We start from the raw sequence: 25,488 nt of genomic DNA, 5'->3' as shown, positions 1-25,488 counted from the left end.
GTAGCAGCAGATTCCTAAGTCATGTAGTAGATCCAATGCAATGTGTATCATACAGTTGTTAATAATTGGGATGATCATTTATATCATTATCTTAAATATACTTTTAGCAGCAGTTTTTGTATTTTAAAAAAGAATTTGCAAGCCATGTGTTTTTAAAGCAAATAATTATTTTGTACATACATTTGACAACTTGTGGGTAAAACAAAACGTTGCTTTCTCCAGTATCGACAAGTGGCTTGGTCTCACCATTAGGCAGAAGGCCAACGTATATTCCTCTGTTCCGAGCCGATTCAAGACTTACAGATCCAGTTTCTAAATTTTTTTGAACTTTGAAATGACAGTTCACATCTCCTATGCCCTAAAAATGTAGTAAATCAAAATGAATAGGACTAGAATAATTATTCTTAGGTATAATTTTATGCCTTACCATTTCAACTATTGGCCTTTTTCTGGTCTCAGAAACTTAGCATAGTTGGACCTAGTTAGGATGTAGATGGGAAATTTCTAAATTTTGGATTTTTAAAAAACAATCTTGACAAAGACAATGGCAATCAACATTTCTTGCCAAAAAAAAGTCTACATGGACCTGTCCACAATGTTTTCCGGAGTCATATTTGACTCAAAAGGATACCTTATACTCCCAGGACACAGAATGTAAGCCTCTCTTCCATCACCAGCTGCTACTGATCACTGGCAGTTGCCTAAACAAACTAGACAAGGCCAGATTTTGCTAAATTGATTTTGTCCTGCCAGTTCAGTGTATTTCCCAACATAACCTGTCATGCAGCAACTTTTCTGTGATATGAGATCACTTAACTTTATTTGTGTTTGCATTTTTTTAACTAAATTGTTCAAATGATCTCCTTCTTTCAACCACATTTACCAGTATTTTTTTTTCTTATTTTAAATGCAAAATACCAACACCAAAAGTATCTAGTTATCCGGTCATATGACTTTTTAAATTATTTATCTTCAGTTGGGTAGCTAAGTGGCAAATGGTCAGATTCTAGTTTATTTGCAAGGCTACCAGAGCAGAATCTTTTCTTTAAGAATATCTACCTTTTGAAATGTTAACCTGTCAAAGTAAAGGTTAAAAAGAATGCGTTTCAAGAATTGATAGAATGGAGTTCCAAGATATCCATCACTATATTGTAGAAGAAGAATGAAATATTCCTCACTATTGGGATATATTATATTTCTGTTTAATTTATGGAAGCACGGAATTGGAAAGGATCATTTAGATAATTCATTCTTTGTTCAGTGCAATAATCCAGATTAAAGTCTGAATATGGACTACCTGAATACATTTAATGATGGTAACTGCTTTCATTCTTATTCACCCCCACTTTTTTGTCCCTTTTTGTCCGTTTGACTCCTGGTGACAGTCTGGACAAGTCCCTGAAATTTTTATGATAACATCTTCCGAAACAGTTTATCAGTATCTTTTTCCCAGGGCTGGGAGAGTAACTAGTTCAAGGTCACCAACTAGTTCTTTGTGCTCAAGAACTCATTGCCTCCCTGTTTCTAAGCTTGAATCATTATACCAAATTGGCTCTCACAGTATTTATGTCATGTACTTATGACAATAGGGCATATTTCTAAACATTCAGGCAAAAATTACTATTGCATATCAACATGCTATCCAGGTATGTTATTTTTTTTCTTTTTAAATAATTACATATATCATCTCTTTAATGGAAAAAGATGGAGCAAGAAGTGTGCTTAGCGGCTTTAGGGAAAGGCAGCTGCCAGAATGACTTGTGTTCCAAGTATATATTTGGTGAATTGATGATGAAGATATCCTGGGAAACTGCAACCCAACTGGTGAAGTCTCAGAGGAAGAAGGCCACGTAAGGGAAAGCAAATGGATTAGGAAATCAGCCAATAAAGATAAACTTGCTATAAGAAAACTCAGTAAAACCTAGGTGAGGATTGGCAGGATTGTTGGGTAGAAAGGTGAAAAGAATATATAAATGGCTGAAGCTCTGCCCTTTTATACATGTATTAACATGGACCAAGGGAATGGGGTATATAACTACTCTAACATAACTACTATCTCAGCTCTTTTGACTTCCAACAGGGATGATGATGTGCTAGGAATAATAGTTTGCTGTGGATTCTGCTGGCCGCGCACTTTTCACCATGAAGATGGAAGCCATTGACTTACATATTTTTTCACAAAATATGAATCATATTGCAAAACTTAAAGTAATTTTGATATATATGACTTTTCAATGTGATGATGGAAACTATTTACATATATATCAAATTTTCTCAAAGTATGAATCATATTGCATGAAGTAAAAGAATTTTGATACATATTGCAGTTTAGAAAGCCTGCCTGCCTGCCTGCCTGCCTGCCTGCCTGCCTGCCTGCCTGCCTGCCTGCCTTCCCAGGAACTGTGATAGTATTGAGTTGCCTAATCTAACAAACATTTTGCTAGAACAATAAGAATTATATGACCTTTAAATAGTAATCTATATATTCTTCTAATGTTTGTGTTTCATAAATGTGTTAGCCTTTATTCAAAAATGTATTGTATGTATTGGTGACCATTTTTTCATATATATACTATATAAAAATACAATTTTTTTTAATAATATCTGATTTTCCAACAACTTAATGTTAAAAGAACCAAAGAGCAATCTTTCTGAGTCAAATACTTTTCAAATATATCTGACAATAGCTTACACAATTCCCTGTATAACTGAGAACACAAGACTGATTTAAAATTAATCTCACCAGATTCTATCATGGATGACTGATCAATTTTAACTGAGGAAGAGACATTACATAATAAAATCTAAATGTTTCCTCAAATTTAATATATTTCAACACAGAAAAGACAGAATGGGCTTTAGATATAGTAGATTGATACTACTTTTAATGTAGGAAGTCTCCAATTTGCTTTCTGTAAAAAATCATTAAATAATTAGATGACTTACAGCTATTATTCTACTTTTATTCTATAACAACTTTTATTAGATGACTAAAGCTCTGCCATTTTATTAATAACATAACTGAACATTAAAATCTAGTGATACCATCATTATTACAAAATTTATCACATCTATTAGTGACAATGTTTTGGCTGACTTATAATTAACAAGAGAATTTTAGTGAACCTAAGATGAGATTTGAAATTTTTGTACAGAAACCCAGTGTTTGTTTGTTTTTTCTGGGAGAAATTCCCATATAATATGTTTTATTGGTTATAGTCTCTGTATCTGAAGTGATTTATATTATTCTTATAAAGCAGTGTTTCTCAACCTTGGCGACTTTAAGTCCTGTGGACTTCAACTCTCAGAATCCCCCAGCCATCTGGGGGATTCTGGGAGTTGAAGTTCACAGGACTTAAAGTCGCCAAAGTTGAGAAACACTGTTATAAAGTCTCCTTTTAGTCAAGCTTAATTCCTGATTATTTCATAGAAACATCTATGGAGTTTGCTTTTTCTAGGTTCATAGTTTTGTCTTCAGTTTTGATTATCTCCTATCTAGGTACTCTTTTAGTTTCTGAGCCCAGATCAGTTGCCTCCTGCTTTGATCTATTTGAGAAGAACCAGCCTTAAAATGTATCTCTTATTCAATAAATCCATCTATGCACTTACTGAGAAAATGCAAACTTCTTACCATTCCATTACACTGGCCATCCTTGATCCACAGATACATTCTTGGGTGTTTTGCATTTTCAAACATACAAATCCCAGAGCTGATTTTATGAACTTTCCAGGAAGAGTCATCAGCCTGATTTCCGGCTCCGCTGCAGCTCCCATCAGATCTTAGGCAGAGGAACTGGCAGTAGCTTGTAGCGAGCAAAATTATAGCACCGTCGTGGAATATACCCTATAAATCAGCAAATAGAACCATCTGCAAATAATTTTGGGTTTCAGATTTCCCATTTTTCTTTCTTTTTTTTACTTCCAATCTAATCCCGTCCCCAAACTGGCATTTTCCAGATGTTTCCCAACTAGCATGGCCCTAAGGAGTGGATAGCATACTTGTTTTTAGCTTGTGATTTGTTCAATAAGCCATGATTTAAATCATCTATGGCTAAGCAATCTATTACATCAAATCTGGTCAATTTTAGGTGCAATAATTTAATCTCATTTGATACAAGAATACAAACAAACTAAGGAAACTGTGGAATTACGGATAATGATTTTGCAGTTATTGCAGTCTTCGGCTCCATCTAGTGGGTAGAAATTGCTTGTCTTTTGAAAGCTGTTCATTCACTATTTGCACCAGCTTGTGTATCATGTTCCATTCTTTTTTCCTTTTCTCTTACCTTTACGTGGACCACAAACTCCTTGGTGAGTCCTGCATAGCCTGTGTTATCATCGGCTACCGTGCCTTGGAAATTGAAAGAAATCATTTGGCCTGGTTTCTGGGATGATTCCAGAATGGTGCAATGATTAGGCTGAACATGAACTTGCAGTTCACAATGGTTATCCCCATAGTTCTAACAAAGAGCAAAATGGGATTAGTCCAAATTCATAGACGTTTTGAAAACGGATGCAATCTTAGATCATGGCATTACAGTTTTGCATAACGGTATAGCACGAACCTACCCTCTCCTATAGCAGTACAGATTTCTTTCTGTTGTGTTTAAGCACATGAAACATATTATAAGATCTAAACCAGGAAATAGGATTAGTGGATTAGTTCTTCAGCATTTACTGGCATTACTGCAATTTCATGGGTGATGCTTCTGACTAAAAAGAGTATTATTAACTGAATTATAACTTCAGCTACTAGAATTAATATTACAATAATTCAGCATAAAGTGCATCAGTTCGGGCTGCCAGAAAAACCATCTAGACTTTCCTTCAACCATGGCGCAATGGCTTTTCGAGCTCAACTCCCGTTGCTGCTGTGTTTTCCCTTTCAGTATCATCATCATGTATTGGTGGGTTCCTGATTGTTGCAATTTTTACTGTATCAAACAAATGTGTCATAAGATTGTGGCAAGTCTGGGAAAGCAATTCTGCACAGCCACAATAGGGGATTTTGGGGTAGTTTCCCACCTCTTCCCTCCCTCCAAAAAAGAAGAGAGTTGATCAGTAAATGGCATGATAGTGAAACCACAGAATGTCACATAAATATAGGAAGGAAAGTCTTGATGGAGCTAACGGCATACTTTTCGTCAATATTTGGTTTGACTTCTCTCACAGTTATCAACTTTCTTCAGCGCAAACACAATGGGAAAAAAGATAGGAGTCATGGTGAAAAGGTTACCATCCCTGTGACTGAGCCATGAGCGAGTGCAAGTGCCAGCTGTGGGTTTGGATGACTTCGAAGAACACAGAGGCGACCTTTCTTCGCCGCCACTTCGAAAAGACCTAATTCGTTCAGGATGACAACAAAAAAAGAACCTAATTAGATGTTCATAATAATGTAATATTGAGTTGCTTTAGTCCCCCCCCCCCAAACTGCATGAATTTTCCTCTGTGAAAACATGTGGCATTTCTTTCTCCTTCCTGTTGATATTTATTTATTTAATTCAGTGTTCTGTATTTGCACATCTCAGCCAACTGACTCTGGGAAGATTGCTATTCTAAAACTGAAAAAGAAACAGCTAAGACAATTGAAAACAATTTAAATGGTTAATGTGTGTGTGTGTGTGTGTGTGTGACTAATTTGTAGTGATGCAATCTTGGGGTATACTGGAGCTTGCAAAATGCTCCATAAAAGCTAGGAGGAGTTTATGGCGTATGGATGGCCCACTTCAGATACACAGTAGATGAAAGTAATGATATGGAAACTGTTCATTCAAATCCAATAAAAGCCCATTTACTAGAAACAAGCATCAAGATCCTTTGCTTTGCTACTCTGTAACACACGATCATAAAAAATTATGCCTTAAGTTTATTTCCATCCTGTGTATCCCTAAAGAATTCTCATTCTGTCACTAGATAGACAACATTTACCATATTTGTCTTTTTTGTCACCAATGGCATCCACCACTCCGTCTTGTCTAAGACGTATAAAACCATGGGACATCTTGTTGTAAAGCTGAAGTATATTGCCTTTCTGAAATTTCCATTTCTCAGCTGTCCACTAGAGTAAAACAAAGTAAAACAACTTGTCATCCCATAAAAGACATTATATGAACCTTCCTGACTCCACCCTTCTTTTCAATCATAACGAATCTATTAGTAATCCTTTGCATTGGGGTGGAGTTGGGGCAACTGAAAGGAGTTGAGCATTTACTGGCCAGATGCCCTTCCTGACATCTACGTGGAGTTCACAGCAGACAATTACTCATTGCACCCAAAGAGCAAATATCTGCCGTTACCTAGGATCGAATTCACACACTTCTGATTGTGAGGTGAGAACTCCACATCTAGATCACCACACCACTCATCTGAATCTATGAGATTGCCTGGATGATTTCCTGCAATTTTCTTGGCAAGTTTTTTCAGAATGGCTTGCCTTGCCTCTTTCCTAGGGCTGAGACAAAGTCACTAGCCCATGGTCACTCAAATGACTTTGTGTCCAAGACAGGACTAGAACTTGCAGTTACTGTTTTGCAGCCTGATGTCTTAACCACTATACCAAACTGTCTTTCTTTCTCTTATGTTAGGTTTGTGCACTTCCAGATGCCAATGGTTTCATTACCCAAATTCCAGTAAGACTTTTCAGAGTAGCCTGAACATTTCTCACTATCTCTACCTTCATAGTGTTCATATTCTTCATAAGTACCTCACAGAGGAGCCTAAATAGTATTTTCCAGAGTGTGTCTCACCTTCCATCCCATTCTTGACTTCACAGCATTTATTTTTATCAAAGCAATTTAATGGTCAAAAGCACAGAGAAATGACCACAGAGTGTGGCATGATATTCTTTTCTTCTCAAGAAGAAGATAGCCATTCAATTTAAAATCAACATTTAAAGGATGAGGAGAGGGGAGAAGAGAGATTACTATAGATTTCAAATGAATTTATTTATTTTCAACTTTTTTTAAAAAAAATATTTTTTTTACCATGTTCTTTTTCTTGATTTCTAGTTCTTGTTCTGTGGAAAAGCAAATATTGATACATGTAAAATATAAGAAGAATATCCATTAGAAGAAAAATTGCCTGCCAATGCATTTAAGTCCAATAAAATTCTAATGAAATTCATAAATCATATAGTGTAAAAGTGATCTTCCATTAAGAGAGACGAACTCCATTAACTGGTGGCCATGATGACCATAGGAGCCCCCAGCATTTATGAAAAATATTGTGTATATCTAGTGTTTGAATGGTTTCCAACAATAGAGGACTCTGCAATAGAGAACAGCCATAATTTTGGGCGAAGCTCTCCCAAAGCTCTTATATTAAAAGGTCTCATTTTCCTCCAAATCCCAGGCTCTTAGCTTACTTTTCTCTCATTGAAACTTAATGGAGGTTTCAAAATATCAAAATAAGGCTAAATTACTGCATGTTACAACTCTCCCTTTCTTGTCTCTTTGGCCTTTGTGAACTTCGTTGTTTGCTACTTGAGTTTTGCCTTTACTTAGTCTAGGATTGCAAGCCAAGGCAGATTTATTTAAAAGTAGATATACCTGTGAAGTAAACATTTAGAATTATTCAGCTTCTGAGCTCTTTGCTAATCCTTATGTGTCAAAGAAATAGCCATTGATATTATTCTTATCATATAATACACAAGAATTTTGGAAACCCAGAGTATGTTATTGAAGGTAGATGCTACAAAAAATCTAACGCAGGGCAATGCAGTGCAGTGCAATGCCGTGCAATGCAACTCAATGCAATGCAACGCAATGCAATGCAACGCAACGCAACACAACACAATACAAATATACAATGATTTTTTCAGAGAATGTCCTTCCCCAAGGACTTTGGCTTATACTTACTCTTTGCAATGGTGTAATTATCAATGACATAAAGTTCTCTGACAATTTTGCCATCATCTTCTCCTTGATCTAGCCATCTTTTGGGGAGAAATATATTATGTAATAATATAATGACATACTACTATTTATACCAAAATATTAATATTTTATTAATTAAAAACTTTAGATGCATGAAATCAGGGTTGCACCTTAAGTGCTACTTCTTGATTATACAGAAAAACATGACTACCTGATTGGATAAAAATCAGGCCAGAGATGCTGAAAATTTTGAACAGAAAATTCATTAAACTGATGCATATCTCAGAATGAAGAATTGAAAAGATACAAGCATGCATACAGAAGCATGAACAAATTATTTTCTATATGAAAAAGAATATATTTAAGACTGTACAGAAACTTTCTTGCAGTCATTGATGGTAGAAAAAGGAGAGGATAGTCTATTTTTAAAAGTACCAGTAGCAATAGATTGAGACAGGAAATGAAGATATTTGAGTTAAGCAAAGTGAATATATAATTGATATGGACAAAATATTCCTACAATTATATTGCATTTCAAGAATTTATTCCTGTAACTTTTTTAGAGTTTATGACACTGCAGTATAAGCTGCTCAGTTTTATGCCATTAAAGTGCACATAAGTTACCAAGAATAAATAAATATTCACTTTTTCATACTTATTATTGTTATATACACTTTAAAGCATATATACATACATAATGTATGCATACATAAAAATAAAACAGCCACAAATCAATGTGCTGAGCTGCATGATCTAAGATTAGATAAAGTACCTTAAATGTGATATACCATAATTTGGAAACAGTCTTCCTTGAATAGCCACCATTTAAAGCCAGAAGTAACAAAGATTATTTTACAAGACAGCAGATATTTTGGCAAGATTTTGCCATCACAGGCACATGAATCATGAAGTATAATTAACGCCTGGTGTAATTAAAATATATAATTTCAAATACACAACAGATTTTCTGTATGTGCACATGAAAACAATTAGAAGTAAACTGCCCCTGAATTTGCTACTTGAACAGGAGTCATGTTGATTTCAAGCAGAATATAAAACTTGAAACTGCTAGTATATCACTAGCAGTAGATATATATTTATCTCAGGTATCAGAGGCACTTTACATTTCTATACCAGTTGCTGAAAACATGAATTCATGAATTCAATTTGTGGTCTTCCCTTAGGACTAATATATCTGTAAAATTCTATATGACCATTAACTGTAGCAAAGAGAAAAATCTAAGTATTGTTGTTGTTAGTTGTGAAGTTGTGTCTGACCCATTGCGGCCCATGGACAACATTCCTCCAGGCCTTCCTATCCTCTACCATCCTCTGGAGTCCTTTTAAGCTCTCACCTACTGCTTTGGTGACTCCATCCAGTCACCTCATTCTCTCTCGTCCTTTTCTTCTTTTGCCTCAATCTTTCCCAGCATTAGGCTCTTCTCCAGTGAATCTAAGTATGGCTGACATCTAATGATCATCAGAATGTTTGTATTCTAGCTGCTGTCTTACAGATAACTGCTGAAGCATAGGATTTAGGGCTTGACACAAAAGTGCTCATATGTTCAGATCTCAATGAAGTCAATAAAGTTTTTCCATTAGTAGAATTATTTTTCTAGCAAAGGACAATCAACCAGCCAAACTTTGTTTTCAAAGACTGTGTGATAACCTGCCAAGAGACGGCGATAGGTGCTGTTGGCCTGCCAAGAGAGGGCAATGTGATGCATGAGATCACACATCTTATTTTGGAAGCCTGCTACCACAATTGAGTATTTATGTAATATGTGTATCATGTAGAGTTTTACCATCTGCAATACAGTACTGGTTTGCATATCTCTGTGAATGCACACCTGTATTTTAGATGCCTTGCATATTGATACATATTTAATTTTGTATTCAAATCCTGGAATGCAGGAAACTACGTAAGAGATATTCTATTGTGGCTGAAGTTTAAGATCCATTGCAAAAGTGAACAATATCTGAAATTCACTCAATAGTGTTTCAAGGAAGAATTGAAATGAGAATGCCACATGGGATTTCATTTGAACTGAGATTTTTTTTTCTCATTATCACTCAACTGTTTGAAAGTTCAGTTTGGCAATTACTGCAGGTTTGAGGGATAGTTGAGAGTAGTTTTTAAGGAATCTGAGGCTGAAGGAACTTTGTTCCTTAGTGTTTGCCTGCTCCTCATCTTTCCCAAACATCAAAAAGTTGGAAAAAGATCCTGAGCAGCTAGTCCTGGAAAACTCCCTCAGCCAGAAGGACCTTCAATTGTCAATTCCTTAGTGCTTTGCTTTTTTATCTTAGTCATCCCAATAAGATATACAACACTATGAAATGGCTATTATATATTTTTTTAAAAAATAAACTGAACAAACCTGTAACATAGGAAGATATAGTCTGAGTTTGTGATAGGATCCTGGACAACAATTTTCTCCAGAAACCAACCATTTCCTAAGTAAGAAGATAAATAATAGTGAAATCAAGTCAAGTATGTATTAATATCACTACAATCTCATGATAACTCTGGGCTGACTCATTCTCAAGTGCAAGCTTATATACTTCATAAGAGTATCACACAGACTTTAGCCATTTTTGCATTGCATTTAAATAATGCATACAGTGCTGCAATATTCACTTGCTTGCTTATTTGTTTATTGTATTTCTTATCTCCAATTCAAGACAGCTGTGACCCCAGAACAATTTGCAATACAAAGTGCATACCTCTTTAGGTTGATAAATGGAAACTGATCCATACAAATGTAGATTGTTTAGGAAAGGTTCTAAACTTTTGTGTGTCAAGCAGTAGTGGGATTCAAAAAAATTTTACTACCAGTTTTGTGGGCATGGCATGGCTTGGTGGGCATGGCAGGGGAAGAATATTGTAAAATTTCCATTCCCACCCCACTCCAGGGGACGGTTACTGCAAAGTCCCCATTCCCTCCTGATCAGCTGGGACTCAGGAGGCAGAAAATAGATCAGGGGCAGGGGCAGTCAATGGTGATATGTATTTACCGGTTTTCCGAACTACTCAAAATTTCCACTACCGCCTCTCCAGAACTGGTCAGAAGCTGCTGAATACCACCTCTGGTGTCAAGGAGATATCACTTATAGTTGTGATTGGCTTGTTAGCAAAATCAGGGTAACCTGACAGTAGAAATCTGGGCCTTAGTATCCCAGATTATGTAATATATCATGCTAAAGCTTACCTTTGAAGATAGTCCAGATGTTCAAAAAAGTATAGAATATTAAAGCTCATTTTCTAGTTATGAAAGATCAGAGAAATTTCATACCTATTTTTCTTGAAGGAGGTTCAGAAACAAAAAGCTTTTGCTGGGAAATGGTAGATATTAACTTACATGGTCCTAGAATGGTTGGGTCTAATACTATCTCTAATTATCTCCAAAAATGTATCAGCCCACTTTTTAAGATTTTGCGAAGCATTGAAAAACATGCTCAGGTATTTGGCTATGTGAGCCACACTATCTGTCCCAACTCTCTTACCATCCATTTTTCTGAAGGAACATACAGCTTTCTAAATACTGTAATTATGTTAATTATGTAAGATGCAAATTTGCCCTTCCTTTGGTTTATGCTTTTAGTATTCTGATTACAATTGTATACCTGTATTTCATTTTTGAAAACCAGTTTATTATTCTTACACAAGTACTATGTGTAAAATAAAATAAAAAATAAATAATTTCTAATACTTAAGAATCAATTTAAAGAAATTTACGAACAGAATAGTTTGAACAAGCTAAATTGAAAACTGAAATTATTTATACAAATAAAATAAAATTATTGAAAAGACTTTCTATGTGGAGTCTGAAAAAAAATCATGTACAAAATGTGCATATAATGTGTAAAAGTTAAACAATGTTTATTTTTCACAGGCATCAGAAGCAGTGCTAGGGAAGGATGCACAGATCTCACATAATAATTTGCTTTCCATAAATGGGTGCTGCTTTTTCTTCAAAAATCTTGATTCCTAAACTCAAATATTCTATTTTATGTCATTGAAGTATATAAACATTTTTAAACTTCTGACCTGAGCCAAGTCCATTGTGTCCTATAACAATTTTATATAAATGTCCAAGGTGCACAGCTTCAAGTGAGAATGTATCAGTCTGCAATCAAGTAAATAACATGCATTTAATTTTAAGAGTTTGTGTTTGTCTTCCCTCATTCTCTTTCAAGTAACCCACATATGCAAATGTGAAACATGAACCCTAAACAAGTTTCCATTTATATGAAAAAAGCAATAAAAAAATACTTTTAATCAATTACTGTTAAATGCACAAGATAAGAAAATCAATAAGACATTTTACTCCAATTAATTGAATTAAACTATGGTAAATCATTTTTAAAGCCACAAACACACACTAAAAATGTTTATACTTTTCTTTAAATTTAGATTTTATAAGGTTATACTGCCTCAGGCTAACTAAAGGAGGGAAGCTAACATGGTCAAAAAATTGCTACATTAAAGCTAAATTGACTTAGCAGTTCTGGAAGTACTTATTTTTCCTGCTAAAAATTTAAGGTGCAATTTCTTCTTTTCCCCACAAATAACTGTTCTGTACATTTGCTGTACGTTTTATATGTAAATAGATGTTTAGCATTTTTATGCTTGAAAATACCAAAGGGAATCATATCTTTTTGGCTAAAAGACAAGGAACAGAACATAATCATATTTAATCCACCTTCTTTCCTAAAATATACAGGAGTGTGGGCGTGTATAATTCTATAATTCTGTGAAGTTATTTTTAATACATTTTGTTTGTGATGCAGATCTATACAAATTAATAGCCATTGCTGAATTGTGAAAAATGTTATATTTACATGAACTCATTTTATTTATTATGCATTTTATTTATTGAGTTGAGTGCTCAACTCAAACAATGTGACTTTAGGTAGTGTACAAGAGAACACTGACAAAAAGGTAACCGGTGTTGTTCAAATACCCCAATATATAAAATGGTGAGCCAAATGGAAAAATTAGAAAACAAAAATGGGACTCAATTCAACTGGACCTAAATGGCTAGGGGAAAAAGACAAAAAATACATTTTGGGCACAATCACTCAGCAGGTCCCAAACCTGTTACCTTCTAGCTGACAAGCTTGTCAACTAGAAAGTAACAAGTTTGAGACCTGAGCTCCATGCAATGGGATGAGCTCTTGTTATGCCCCAGCTCCTGTCCACATAGCAGTTAGAAAGCATGCAAATGCAAGTAGATAAATAGGTGCCATTTTGTTCAGAAGGTAACAGTGTTCCATGGGCCTCGGCCATGCTGGCTACATGAGCATGGAAATGTCTTTGGACAATGATGGTTCTCTTGGCCAAGAAACGGAGCACTATGCCCTAGAGTTGGATATGACTGACAGGGAAACCTTTATTTTTTTTACTACATTTCGGGTAAAAAAAGGACTTTCATATACAGTATACTTATTTAGAAGTTTGTTTTATGGGAATTCACTCACTTGTCCTTTCATGTGTTTTTGAGACTTCATTGACCTATGCAGCTGTCGGCACCCTGTGTCACCTTTTTCTCCATTGATTGCTATGTAAATATCAGCTTCTGTCCCAGCATTCCAGAGATCACCAGTTACTACATGCACCTTGTACATTGCCACTGAAAATTTTAAAAAGATAGCAATTTACCAACATTATGCTGTGTACAAATATTTTAACTGCTGTCCAACATGTATCAATATCATATTTATTCCTTGTATCTAGCTGACCATTTAAAGTACATGATTCTGGTTGGCTCACAATTCAAAACAATTAAAACATGGATAAATTAAAATAAAACATGTAGTGGTTGGAGAACCATAACAAGTCCTCAACACACCCAAGAGATCAGTTCCATTCCACATCTGGAACCCTAGGCTCAGGCACGGAACCAGGTCTTCAAATACTTACAAAAGGTCCGCAGTGTGTGAGCCAATCTAATTTTATGGGATGATGTTCCAGAATGGAGCTATCATGACAGAAAAGGCTTTTCTTTGAAGTCTTGTCAATACTCCTTGGATTTTGGGAAATGCAACCTGCTCTCCTACCTATCTCTCCTACCACATCAGGCAGGACAGACAGAAACAAATAAATCTGTTTGTCCCTGAGGTTGAAACCTGACAAAACAAATGCTCTGGAACTGTGTATCAAGCCAAGGACATAACTAACTTATCATTCTTCTCCTTCAGTGGCCAACCCAACTGCTAATCATGTTTACAACTATTAAGTGTTTCCTACCATGAAATATATTTAGACCCCTCAAAAGTATTAAATTGGTAGCTATCTCTATATCTTGTGGAAGAAAAGTTGTTTGGGCTGTATAAATACTTATTTGTCCGGACTCTTCTATATTCACTTTCAATGGATGACCCCAATTTTTAGTAACTGATTCTCATATAGGTATTATTCCAGTTTTATTCATCCTTTTGGCTACTCTTGCTCCTTGTTTTCCATTGATACCTTATTTGTCTTTTTGAGGTGCACTTCTTATGAAGCATATGAATGTAAAATGTGACTTATATAAAAGACTTATCCATTTCATTTGTTGTTCCTTTCCTATCACCGTCCTTGAAAACTGCTGCTTGAAAACCTGTAGATAGTCTATGCCAGGGGTGTCCAAACTTGGGAACTTTAAGACTTGTGGACTTCAACTTCAATTCCCCATGCTTCAATTCCCCATGCTGGCTGGGGAATTCTGGGAGTTGAAGTCCACAAGTCTTAAAGTTCCCAAGTTTGGACACCCCTGGTCTATGCATATAATGATCTCAATGGCTAGACATTGGTTGATATGTCTGGCACCATCATGGAATTTTAAACTTTGGCAGTATTAATTGTGGCACGTTGCATTACTGTCTTTGAAATATATATAATATTTATATACAGTAGAACCTCTGGTCACGAACGCTTCTGACCACAACCAAATCGGGTTCCAACCAAAAAATTCACCCAAAAATATTTTTTTGTGACAGATTTCGCCTTCAGCACCATTTATTTTTTTTGGGTAAGCACTAAATTGCAAAATTAGGTTATGGAACGAATTATGGTTGTGACCAGAGGTTCTACTTGATTTAATTCAAATTTATATTTAACATAAATTCTTACACATAAATATCTTGAAATTACTCAATGAGCAGAACTGAGCAATCACCTTGTTATTCTGGAAGCTTACCTGGAAGAACGGGGTGTCCCTGATGCAAAACAGGAAGTTCCTGACTGATTTCACCTTCATCTTGAGCTTGCGTCAGCCACTTTTCAACAGAGAAATCATATTTTTCCCCTGTAACAATATTCTGCAATTGCAGCTGAAAGACAGACAATTGAAACTAGAGACTATATTAACTTCACACTTAAAGCATAATTAGGATGGCATCCAAGTTATTTGTGTTTGAGTGTGTGAATGTATGTATGTATGTATGTATGTATGTATGTATGTGTTTGTGGATGTTCATAAATATTTATTTTTCTCTGCCCAGCAGGGGAGGATAATTTATAAGAGTCTAATTGCCAACAAATGAAATAAGTTGATTGTCCATGTTAAGATGCTCTCTCTGAACTACATGTTCCAAGCAGAGCTCTTAAAAGACCAAATTGGGACAGAACCAGAAGTGGTATTCAGCAGGTTCTGACCAGTTCTGGAGAAGGGGTAGCAGAAATTTTGAGTAGTTTGGAGAACCAGTAAATACCACCTCTAACTTGCCCCACCCCCATTTATTTTCTGCCTCCCGAGCCCCAGTTGATCGGGAGGAAATGGGGATTTTGCAGTAACCTTCCGCTGGAGTAGGGAGGGAATGGAGATTTTACAGTATCCTTCTCCTGCCATGCCCACCAAGCCATGCCACGCCCACCAAGCCATGCCACGCCCACCAAGCCATATCTACAGAACTAGTAGTAAAAAAATTTGAATCCCACCACTGGACAGAACCTCCTGGAAAACAATTATTTGTGTGGTTTCTATGAGTTGACACTCATTTGGTGGGACATAAGCAAAAATCAATAATGCAATGTGATACCTCATTCAGTGTCACTGATATTATACACTGTGTCGCATTATGTAGCCTCTACTTGAAAATATATTTGGAAACATGTCTTTCAAATAGCTGACCATTCCTTAAATTTTCATTCTTTCAATCGCAAAACTAGAGACCAACATTCTATATCCTAGCACTCTGATCATATTCTAGCACATAGTATGTTCATGACTGATATTTTGGGTGATATTTTCATTTTTCTAAGCTTTTCAAGTCTAACAAGGGGTTTACAGTATTTGCAGTTCATTTATCATTAGAGTGGCAGATAGACCTAAATAAATAAATAGTATTAATTTATGTCACCTCTTTGCAGTGCCACGCAGGGGTTTCTCCAGAATTATTATGTCCTATCCGTATTTTGTATAGATCTCCCAAATCTTCCGTGTGAATCTGTTCACATAATATAGCAAATCAAATAGTAGATCAAATATCTTTTTTTAAAAAAATGCTACTATAACTTCTTTAACTATATAAGGTTGATAATATTTTTCTAATCAAAACACTTGTAGGGAAATTCCAGAGGAAAAACCTTTATATTTTTAAATTAAAATATGAGGTTACTTTGAATTTTACTTCATACTAAAGCAAACCTAGGTAATCATGTATCTCTTCCCAACATGTTGCCCTCAAAATTATTTGGATCTTAATGATCATAAACTTCAGACATTGTGAAGACTGAAATATAATGCAATCAAACAGAACCTCTAAGACCATAATTGTGAGGAATAGTGTGTTCACTAGAATAACGTTTGACAATTATTCAAAGGCTTAAAATGAACACTTTAGAGGCCAGAGTTATTTCAGCATATGAAGATTACTGATTAATTTCTTTTATTATAGTAATTATTGTTCAGTTTAATCTACATTTTTCAGGAACTAAGTTTCATTAAATTCAAAATGACGCAATTATATTTGTGTAGTCATAAATGATACTATTTTGACAAAGCACAAAATAAACTCATAGTGCTATGAGCTGCCAGCAGCCGTTATTTCAATTTGAATCTTTTTTGTCCCATACTTTTGAATAGACAAAAGGCAGCCAGACATCTGGCCAATGGAATTCCAAAAATATTCCATTTCTGATTCTTCCTTTCTTTTAAAAGCTCTGACACCTCCCCATTTGATCTACTTGTCCCTTAACAACAAACAGCAATATCTACCAATTAATTGGCTACAGCTGTTATTACTATCTTCACTAGATTTATATTCAGGAAAGGGGCAAAGGCAGATACAGAAATGTGTGCTAGTGTGTTAGTAGTCAAAATTTCCTTCAGCTTAAAAGAGAGAGAGAGAGAGAGAGAGAGAGGGAGGGAGGGAGGGAGGGAGGGAGAGAGAGAGAGAGAGAGAGAGAGAATCTAAAATAGATGTTGAAGCATACTTAAGTTCAGATAAGCAGTCTTATTTTTGAAAAAAAATAACTTATTAGGCATTATGATATACTTTCACTTACTGTTGTATATAAAATATAATCACTATTTACAGTAAAATAAAAATTTGAAATGATTTCTGCTCTTTCCCCAACCCAACCTATGCATTGGCCCTGATGCCCCATTCTTTTGAGCAGAAGGCAGTTACCATTTCTTTCTTCTTTTAGTAACAGACTGATATCAAGCTGTATTTTTTGCCATGTGAGAATTAGCTGTCACATAAGTAAGAAAAACCAGTCATTTGAATGAGTCCTACCAATTTGTTTATACAGTCTTCTCAAGTAAATACCAAGCTAAGGATCAAAGAGTAAAAACAATAACAAATTGTATTCATTGTAGCTGTTGTTGAGTTGTATGACAAACTGAAGCAGCTACATTATTATGAACAGTGTTTAGAATGCAGTGTTGCAGGCTGGCTTTGCCCACTGCCAGGAGTTTGATCCTGACCAGCTCAAGGTTGATTCAGCTTCCATCCTTACAAGTTCGGTAAAATGAAAACCCAGATTGTTGGGGCAATATGCTAACTCGGTAAACTACTTAGAGAGGGTGGTAAAGCACTGTGAAGCGGTATATAAGTCTAAATGCTGTTACTATTATTGCAATTAATATAATTTAAATAGAATTACTTGGCTCAAGTCTTGTGGTAAATGAAAACAGAAAATGACACAATGATACTCAAATGATACTGTTTCCCATGCAGTCACATATCACTGATATTAAACAAATAAGAAATTTAAATTAAATGGCATTATTCTAAATTCTTGTTATAATAAATATCTTACCATGAAAGTATCTGTGCTTCCTCTTTCAAAGACTTTTTTGTCTTCCCCATATAGAAAGATAGCTCCTGAATTGCCTTGCTCCCCATATAAAGTAATATAAACTTGCGAGCTCGTTCCTGAAGATGGCTGGTCGCTGGTAAGAATTACTACCTTCCATTTCATTGCTACAGAAACATAAAAAGTTATTTAAAACTATGTTTCTCACTGGGAATCCCTGTGAGATCAGCTCTTCCCTAAGTCAGTTCTAAGAGACCTGAACTTCAAATTACTTAACCTTTTTCTTTAATGTTTTACACCTCTAGGCACATCTTGGTTTATAGCAGCTGGTTTATTATTGGCTGTTTTACTCAATGGTGTATATTGAAAATTGCTTTCATTTTATTTTGTATACTGCTTCCAGCTTTTTAAACAGATGAAAAATTGTTTAAAACAATTATAACAATGTGACATTAATATACATTATTTGTAAAAATAATATACACCAAAATATACTTCCTGGAGTTTGTGGATTACATATCTGAATTATATTTACAACAACAGTAAGAGTGATAATATTAATCCCTTAATACAGTGCATAAATTAATTTAAAATGGCAGCACTTACAATAATAAAATTAAGGGCAGTGTCATTTAAAAAAATAAAAATTCAATATCTCCTTCAATAACTAGGAAATAAGATTAAACAATGTAAAGTGTGTCTCTAAAGCATATATAACAAGACAATCCCAAATATTTATGAATACCTGCTGAAATTGAACACCAAATAATCCTTAGAAGTTGATACAGTGAAAGTAATTTTCAGTTCAAGCTATATAAACGCAGAGAAGGGTGGAATTTAAGTTCACTGTCTTCTTATTCAGCATTCAGGTATTGTGTAGAGTATCAATAAAGCATTCATCTGAATATATGCTTAAAAGTAAACACAATTTGCAAGATCTTTTCTTTGTTCTCCTCCTTTTTGCCCTTTGGAAAAGGAATCTGAAACCAGTTAAATTAAACCAGTTTTCCTTACACAAATCTTTTTTACCACAAACCTGACTGGAATGTAAAACAGTCATATTTAATTGTGGCCCATCTTCTTATCTTCTCTCTTAGTTATTCAGGAAAAAAGTCTGTCATAGGCAGTTTATATTGGATCATTTGTCCTGATATTTGTGCTTCCATAATCACTTGCATTACTATTGATAGCAGCAACATATCTGCATAGAATTATGTTTTAATAAAGGATTTTCTTCACTGTTAAAATGCAGCGTTATGTTCATTTGTTAGTTCAACAGAGCAGTATTAAAGAAAGAAAAATAAAAAAAATCTTGTTTCAAAACTTGAATCTTTGATATCAAAGATAAAGGAATATTTTGTTCCTTCCAAATAGTTTGTACTTCTTCTGGTTCTCTGAAGGTAGAAAATAATTGTATCCTTGGGAGATTTAACTGGTACCTCTTAGTTCCTTGTCTTAATACAAAGAACCCTGACATACAGATTTTATTAAGCAGTTCTAAACTATTGCTTTTCTAATAAATAAGAAATGTGCTTCTGCTTTTGCTTCTGCTTTTCATAAACAGCTTTCCCTATTTCTTCCAGTGATGTGCGGTGAGGTTTATGGCTGGTGAGGCTGGTGATGTCATCAGGAAGGCAGAGAATGGGACGACGTGTGCAGGAGGCTGAGGCTGCCTCAGCCTCCTGCACACGTGGTCCCATTCCCCGCCTTCCTGAGTCAACATGAAGGGGACCGCAGAGTGCGAGCCGGCGGAGCGTGCTCCGCGGTCCCCTTCATGTTGATTCAGGAAGGCAGGGAATCGGACCACGTGTGCCTTTTCCCTTTTCCCTTTTTTTTTCTTTTCATGATGAGAGCGGTGAGGCTCTGCCTCCCCTGCCTCCCCTGACCGCACGTCCCTGATTTCTTCTCATAACTGTACTTTGCAATATGAGACAGAAAATGGCCTTTCACATCTAGGCTGCTACAAAAAGGGAGATCCTGCAAAAAGAAATTGACATCCACTAAATGGCAGCAAAAGGATTCAGAAAAGTAAAGATCCAGAAAACATCTTGATTTTTTGCAACACAGATTTTGTACCCTAACCATACATTAATCATCCCTCGCTAGTGTCCCTCTGTATTATAAGAATGTCTCTGTAAAACTCAGAAAAAAATAAGTTAAACCACATCCAAATTTCTCATTTTCTCGATTTCAGATCATCTTATTATTTCTCTTTCTCTTTTTTTAGTCAATAATTCCTATTCTAACAAGTGGCTCCAAAACATCCCTCTGCATATTCAGTTGTTATAGTCAGCAATTGGTGTAGTTACTAAAGTTCTGTGTTATGACTATGGTGAGCCAAATTCAAATCCATTCCATAAAGTTCATCAAGTAACTTGGTCAGCCAGCACTAGGTCAGCCAAATCTATCCCAACACGCATACACCAGTTTTATATTGTAAAGATAAACATTGGGGAGGGGATTCTATTGCATTGTATTGCATTGAATTCCTGGAAGGAAAGTGACATCGTAATCCATATGTATTAAAACTGTAGGACAGAACATATTCAATGCATTGCTAAGTAAGTTTGATTTGTACCTGTACAGTGTTATATATAAACCTCTTATTATATATACCAGTGAAGTAATACCGTCTCTAGTTTACTAATCTATCTTAATATTATAGAGTCAAAAATGGTGAAAGGAAATTTCTATTAATGACCCCAAGAAGAATGTGAGTGGTCAGATTGTTTTGCATATTACAGGAATATTTGCTATGGGGGCATCTTCCATGGTACACCAGACCTCAACTCAATTACAATTTTTATGTGATTAAACCAAATCCATGCTGACAACAAGATCAGATACCTGATTCATGTTTACTATTGTGCCCTAATAATCTCATCTGAAGCCTCGTTTTGGTCTAGTAAATATAGATTTGCACATATGAAGTCAACTACATGGTTAACCTCTAAAGATATATTTTCTTATCGCTGTTCCATAAACTGAGAATAGTAGTGATTTACATCTTGCAAAAACAGGTGCTGAAAAAAATAAATTGACAACTTTGATTTACAAAAATCATTCCTACAATCAGCTACCTGTAATGTCACCAAGCCTGACATTGGCCTTCAATTTAGATTGTTGACCTCACAAGCAAATTAGGACTCAAATTAATCAGAATTTCTTTATTTTACTTATATCACAGTTATATCACAGCTTCATAATAGTAATTCAGTTTATTGTTCATAGTTTTATTGTGCAGGACACTACAGTAAGTTTAATGATATTCAAATTCAAAATATGTATTACAAACAAATACTAATGCAATTAAAAATACTCAAAGAGCATATAATTGAAAGTTTAGAATAAAATAATAACAAATAACAAATAAAACATATGTTAAAATCATAATTTGGCAGCCTATCTATCAGTTGCATGTAAACAAGAGCACAGCCTAAGCTATAATGTGACATTAATCCTTAAATTGTGAATCCTATAGTTATTAGGTACTAAAATGCAACAGGGTGATAATATCAAAAGATTTGGTGCATTAATTGTATAAAATGGTTATAATGGCGTATTCATAAAGTTCCAGAGAACTTCTTGTTGTGCAGAATCTAGCTATCTGTGCTGTGACCACAAAGTTTGTCTTTAAGCAACCACTGAAGGTAAACAGTACCGGAATGGTCAGGATGCCTATTAATTAATAGGAAAATATTTTTTCTCTCTCAAATGTCTCTATAAAAAGAGCAGCAAAGAAGGATATGTCCAGAGGATTCCATGTCTCCAGAATCACAGGAATAGAGTCTTTCAACCAATGGTATTCCTTTATATTTGCAGCTTAATGATAAACATTGTTTTAACAGAATGTACATTTTTATTTACACAAAAACATAGCTATCATTGGCTTGTCAGTAAATATGAACCAGAAATAATGGGATTGGCAGAGAGATATGAAAATTATTATCTCTCTGTATCTTTCTATGCATCCATCCATATAAATTTAGACACTACAGTAGCCAAATTCATGGGGACTCTGGGAAGTTTAAAAATAAAAACCAACGTATGAAGAAACAAGTAAAAAGAACTTTAGCTGACTGGAAAAACAAGATACCAAGTCAGCAAAGAAACATAGCAATGCTTCACCTCCCCCAACCCATCCAGAAGGTCTAGGAAAACAATCAGGTTTACAGCAGGTTTAAATATCATGGAGATGGAAGCTGTGCAAATCTCTGAGAGAATGACCATTGTCTTACCTGAAGGGTCCTTTTCAGGGCGCTGCAACGGAGAGTCCAAAGAAGGGGTTAAACACAGCCAATCTGCCCAGAACTGAATTGAAACTTTAAGCCACGCCTCTGGTGCCGACTCTCCCCAGATTTATTCAATGAAGACGTGGAACAGTTGCGCGCTGAAACTTCAACTGGAAGTCTAATATGGAACAAGTCAAAAATAGTCCAACAACAATAACAGAAACAACAAACAACACTGTGACTTCACAAACACCAGCGGAGAATAGACCCCAGGGCGGGGTGGACTCTCCGTTGCAGCGCCCTGAAAAGGACCCTTCAGGTAAGACAATGGTCATTTTCCAGGGCGCTGCTCTGGAGAGTCCAAAGAAGGGACATGCCCAAGCTAACTGTCACTAGGGCGGGAAGGCTCAGCCATCAGGGTCGCTCCGCTGGTATGGATGCCCTGAAGAACACGCCTCCCAAAGGCCCCTTCCGCCGATGCAAAACTGTCCAGTTTGTAATTTCGGACAAATGGAGACAGAGAAGTCCAGGTGGCCGCCTTGCAGATCTCTTCAATCGGTGCCTGTGTAGACCAGGCAGCTGTGGTGGCGGCGCTTCTAGTCGAATGTGCTGTGATATTGCGAGGCACTGGAACGGACTGTAAAACGTGGGCAAGCGCAATGCAGGCTTGCAGCCATCCGCCGATGGTAGATGAAGAGACCTTCTTGCCTTGAGAGGCTGGTTGAAAGGAGACGAATAGAGATTCGGATTTCCGAAAACTGGCCGTGCGCTTGATGTATCTGCGAATAGTCCTGCGCACATCCAGCATGTGCCAGCGCTTTTCCCTCGGGTGCCGAGGATGCGGACAAAAATCCGGAAGGACCACCTCCTGCGCCCGATGAAACCCGGAATTGACCTTCGGACTGAAGGAAGGGTCCAGCCTCAGGATTACTCTGTCGTTACGAATGAGACACAAGTCCTCTCTGACTGACAAGGCAGCCAGTTCCGATATGCGACGAGCAGACGTGATAGCGACCAGAAAAACCGTCTTGAATGTGAGGTGTCTGAGACTGGCCGTCTTAATGGGCTCAAACGGGGGCCCGATGAGGGACCGCAACACTACATTGAGATCCCAAGATGGGTATCTGTGGACCACTGGGGGTCTCAGGTTGGTCGCTCCCCTGAGGAAACTGCGGATGGTCGGATTCCGGCCAAGAGATGCGTAGCCCTCAACTGAGAGGATGGTTGACAGGGCTGCTGCCTGGCGCCTCAGGGTGTTAGGTGCCAGGCCCTTGTCCAAACCTTCCTGCAGGAAGTCCAGGATGACAGGAACCGAAGCAAGGGGCGCAGACGTATCATGAGCCGTGCACCAGCTGGCGAAGGATTTCCAAGTGGCGTCGTAGATGCGCGTCGTGGACTGCCGTCGTGACGCTTGGATGGTGCCAATCACCTTGTCTGACAACTTGCCTCTGCTTAGGAGATCCCTCTCAAGTGCCAGACGGCCAGCTGCAGCCACTGGGGTTCTGGATGTTGAAGGGCCCCCTGGCTGAGAGAGATGTCCTGTGGAGGAATCCGCCACGGTGGTGTGATCGAAAGACTCACCAAGTCTGCAAACCAGGTTCTCCTGGGCCAGTACGGTGCTACCAGCAGCACCTCCGCCTCCTCTGCTAGGATCTTCCTGATGACTCTGGGAAGAAGAGGTAGCGGGGGAAAAGCGTAAAGCAGACCTTTCGGCCACGGGCCGTGCAGCGCGTTGACTCCTTCCGCCCTCGGGTCGTGGAACCTTGTGAAGAACCGCGGAAGATGCGCGTTGGCCGCGGTGGCGAACAGGTCCACCAGCGGGAGGCCGAACCTCTGGGACAGTTGCTGGAACAGCAGCGGATGTAGACGCCACTCCGAGTGGTCGACTGTGGATCTGCTCAGCCAGTCCGCCTGGGTGTTGCTCGTGCCCGAGATGTGCTCCGCCTGAAGAGAAAGGAGATACCTCTCCGCCCATCGACCCAAGAGCTCCGCCTCCTTCATCAGGGATCTGGAGCGCGTTCCCCCCTGTCGATTGATGTGCGCCTTGGTGGCGACATTGTCTGTCATGATGCGCACGTGGTGGCCCTGAACGGTGCTCTGGAAGCGCTTCAGCGCAAGCCTGACTGCCCTCAGCTCCAGCCAGTTGATGCTGTGAGCGGCTTCGGAAGGGGACCACCTGCCCTGTGCTAGCTGGTTGTGGCAGTGGGCCCCCCAACCGAACAGGCTGGCATCCGTTGTGATGGTGAGCCTGACTGGCTCCTTGAATGGCGACCCCTTTAACAGGGCCGGAGACAACCACCACTTTAGAGAGCGACGTACCTCTGCTGGAACTGGAATCAGTCTTGTTGAGCTGCTTTCGTTTGTTCTTTGATATGGGAGCAGGAGCCACTGAAGGGGACGGGAGTGAAGTCTCGCCCAAGGCACGATTGACAGGCACGAGATCATCTTACCGAGGAGCTGTGAGAGCTGAACCACCTTGACTAGACGTGACTGCTGCACCTGAACGACCATCTCCCGAAGGCTGGCCACCCTTTCCGGGGACAGGGATACCGTGCCCGAGGTGGTGTCGATGACGGCCCCTAGATGCTTCAGTCTGGTCGTGGGAACGAGATGACTTTTTCCCAGGTTGATGGTGAACCCGTGGTCCCGGAGGTAATGGAGGCCCGCGTAAGAGAACCTCAGGAACTTGTGGTGGGCTTTGCGGATAGGGATGTGGAGGTAGGCCTCTTTGAGGTCTATGGACGTTAGTATATCGCCTGGCCTGATGCCCCCAAGATGGACTGGAGGGACTGCATCTTGAACCTGCGATATGTCACGTGGTGATTGAACCTCTTTAGATCTAATATCCCCCTCCACCCTCCTGAGTTTTTGGGGACCAGAAACAGGATGGAGTAAAACCCTCTTCCTTCCTGGCCTGCTGGGACAGGTTCTATGGCCCTGATCTCCTTGAGGTGCCTTATCTCCTGTTCCATGAGGGATCTTTTGACTAACCCTGAGGGAACTGGACACCGGATGAAGTGGCGGGGAGGGGGGGACCAGAATTCTAAAGTGAGACCCATGCGGACCGTTTGAAGAACCCACTGGTCCGACGTGGTCTGCTCCCATTTGGCGTGGAACAACTGCAACCGCCCTCCTA

The 25,488-nt window shown here is 37.8% G+C and overlaps 1 protein-coding gene across 1 annotated transcript in view; it reads right to left on the bottom strand.

Annotated features, from left to right (window-relative positions):
* RP1 (RP1 axonemal microtubule associated) overlaps positions 1–25,488 on the bottom strand; it is a 221,844-nt gene that overhangs the window by 145,490 nt on the left and 50,866 nt on the right. The window contains exons 4-16 of the mRNA XM_081952551.1: positions 18,124–18,287; positions 16,218–16,304; positions 15,056–15,188; positions 13,356–13,507; positions 11,923–12,001; positions 10,253–10,328; positions 7,857–7,933; positions 6,984–7,015; positions 5,929–6,058; positions 5,237–5,340; positions 4,287–4,460; positions 3,632–3,844; positions 181–358 (exon numbers count right to left, since the gene is read on the bottom strand). Of these exons, the coding sequence (XP_081808677.1) occupies positions 181–358; positions 3,632–3,844; positions 4,287–4,460; positions 5,237–5,340; positions 5,929–6,058; positions 6,984–7,015; positions 7,857–7,933; positions 10,253–10,328; positions 11,923–12,001; positions 13,356–13,507; positions 15,056–15,188; positions 16,218–16,304; positions 18,124–18,287 (1,599 nt within the window). The remainder of the gene's footprint in view (positions 1–180; positions 359–3,631; positions 3,845–4,286; positions 4,461–5,236; positions 5,341–5,928; positions 6,059–6,983; positions 7,016–7,856; positions 7,934–10,252; positions 10,329–11,922; positions 12,002–13,355; positions 13,508–15,055; positions 15,189–16,217; positions 16,305–18,123; positions 18,288–25,488) is intronic.

Source organism: Natrix helvetica (genome assembly GCF_964273705.1).
Source record: "Natrix helvetica genome assembly, chromosome: 4".
Lineage (NCBI taxonomy): Eukaryota > Metazoa > Chordata > Lepidosauria > Squamata > Natricidae > Natrix > Natrix helvetica.
This window is presented reverse-complemented; position numbering and strand designations above follow the sequence as displayed.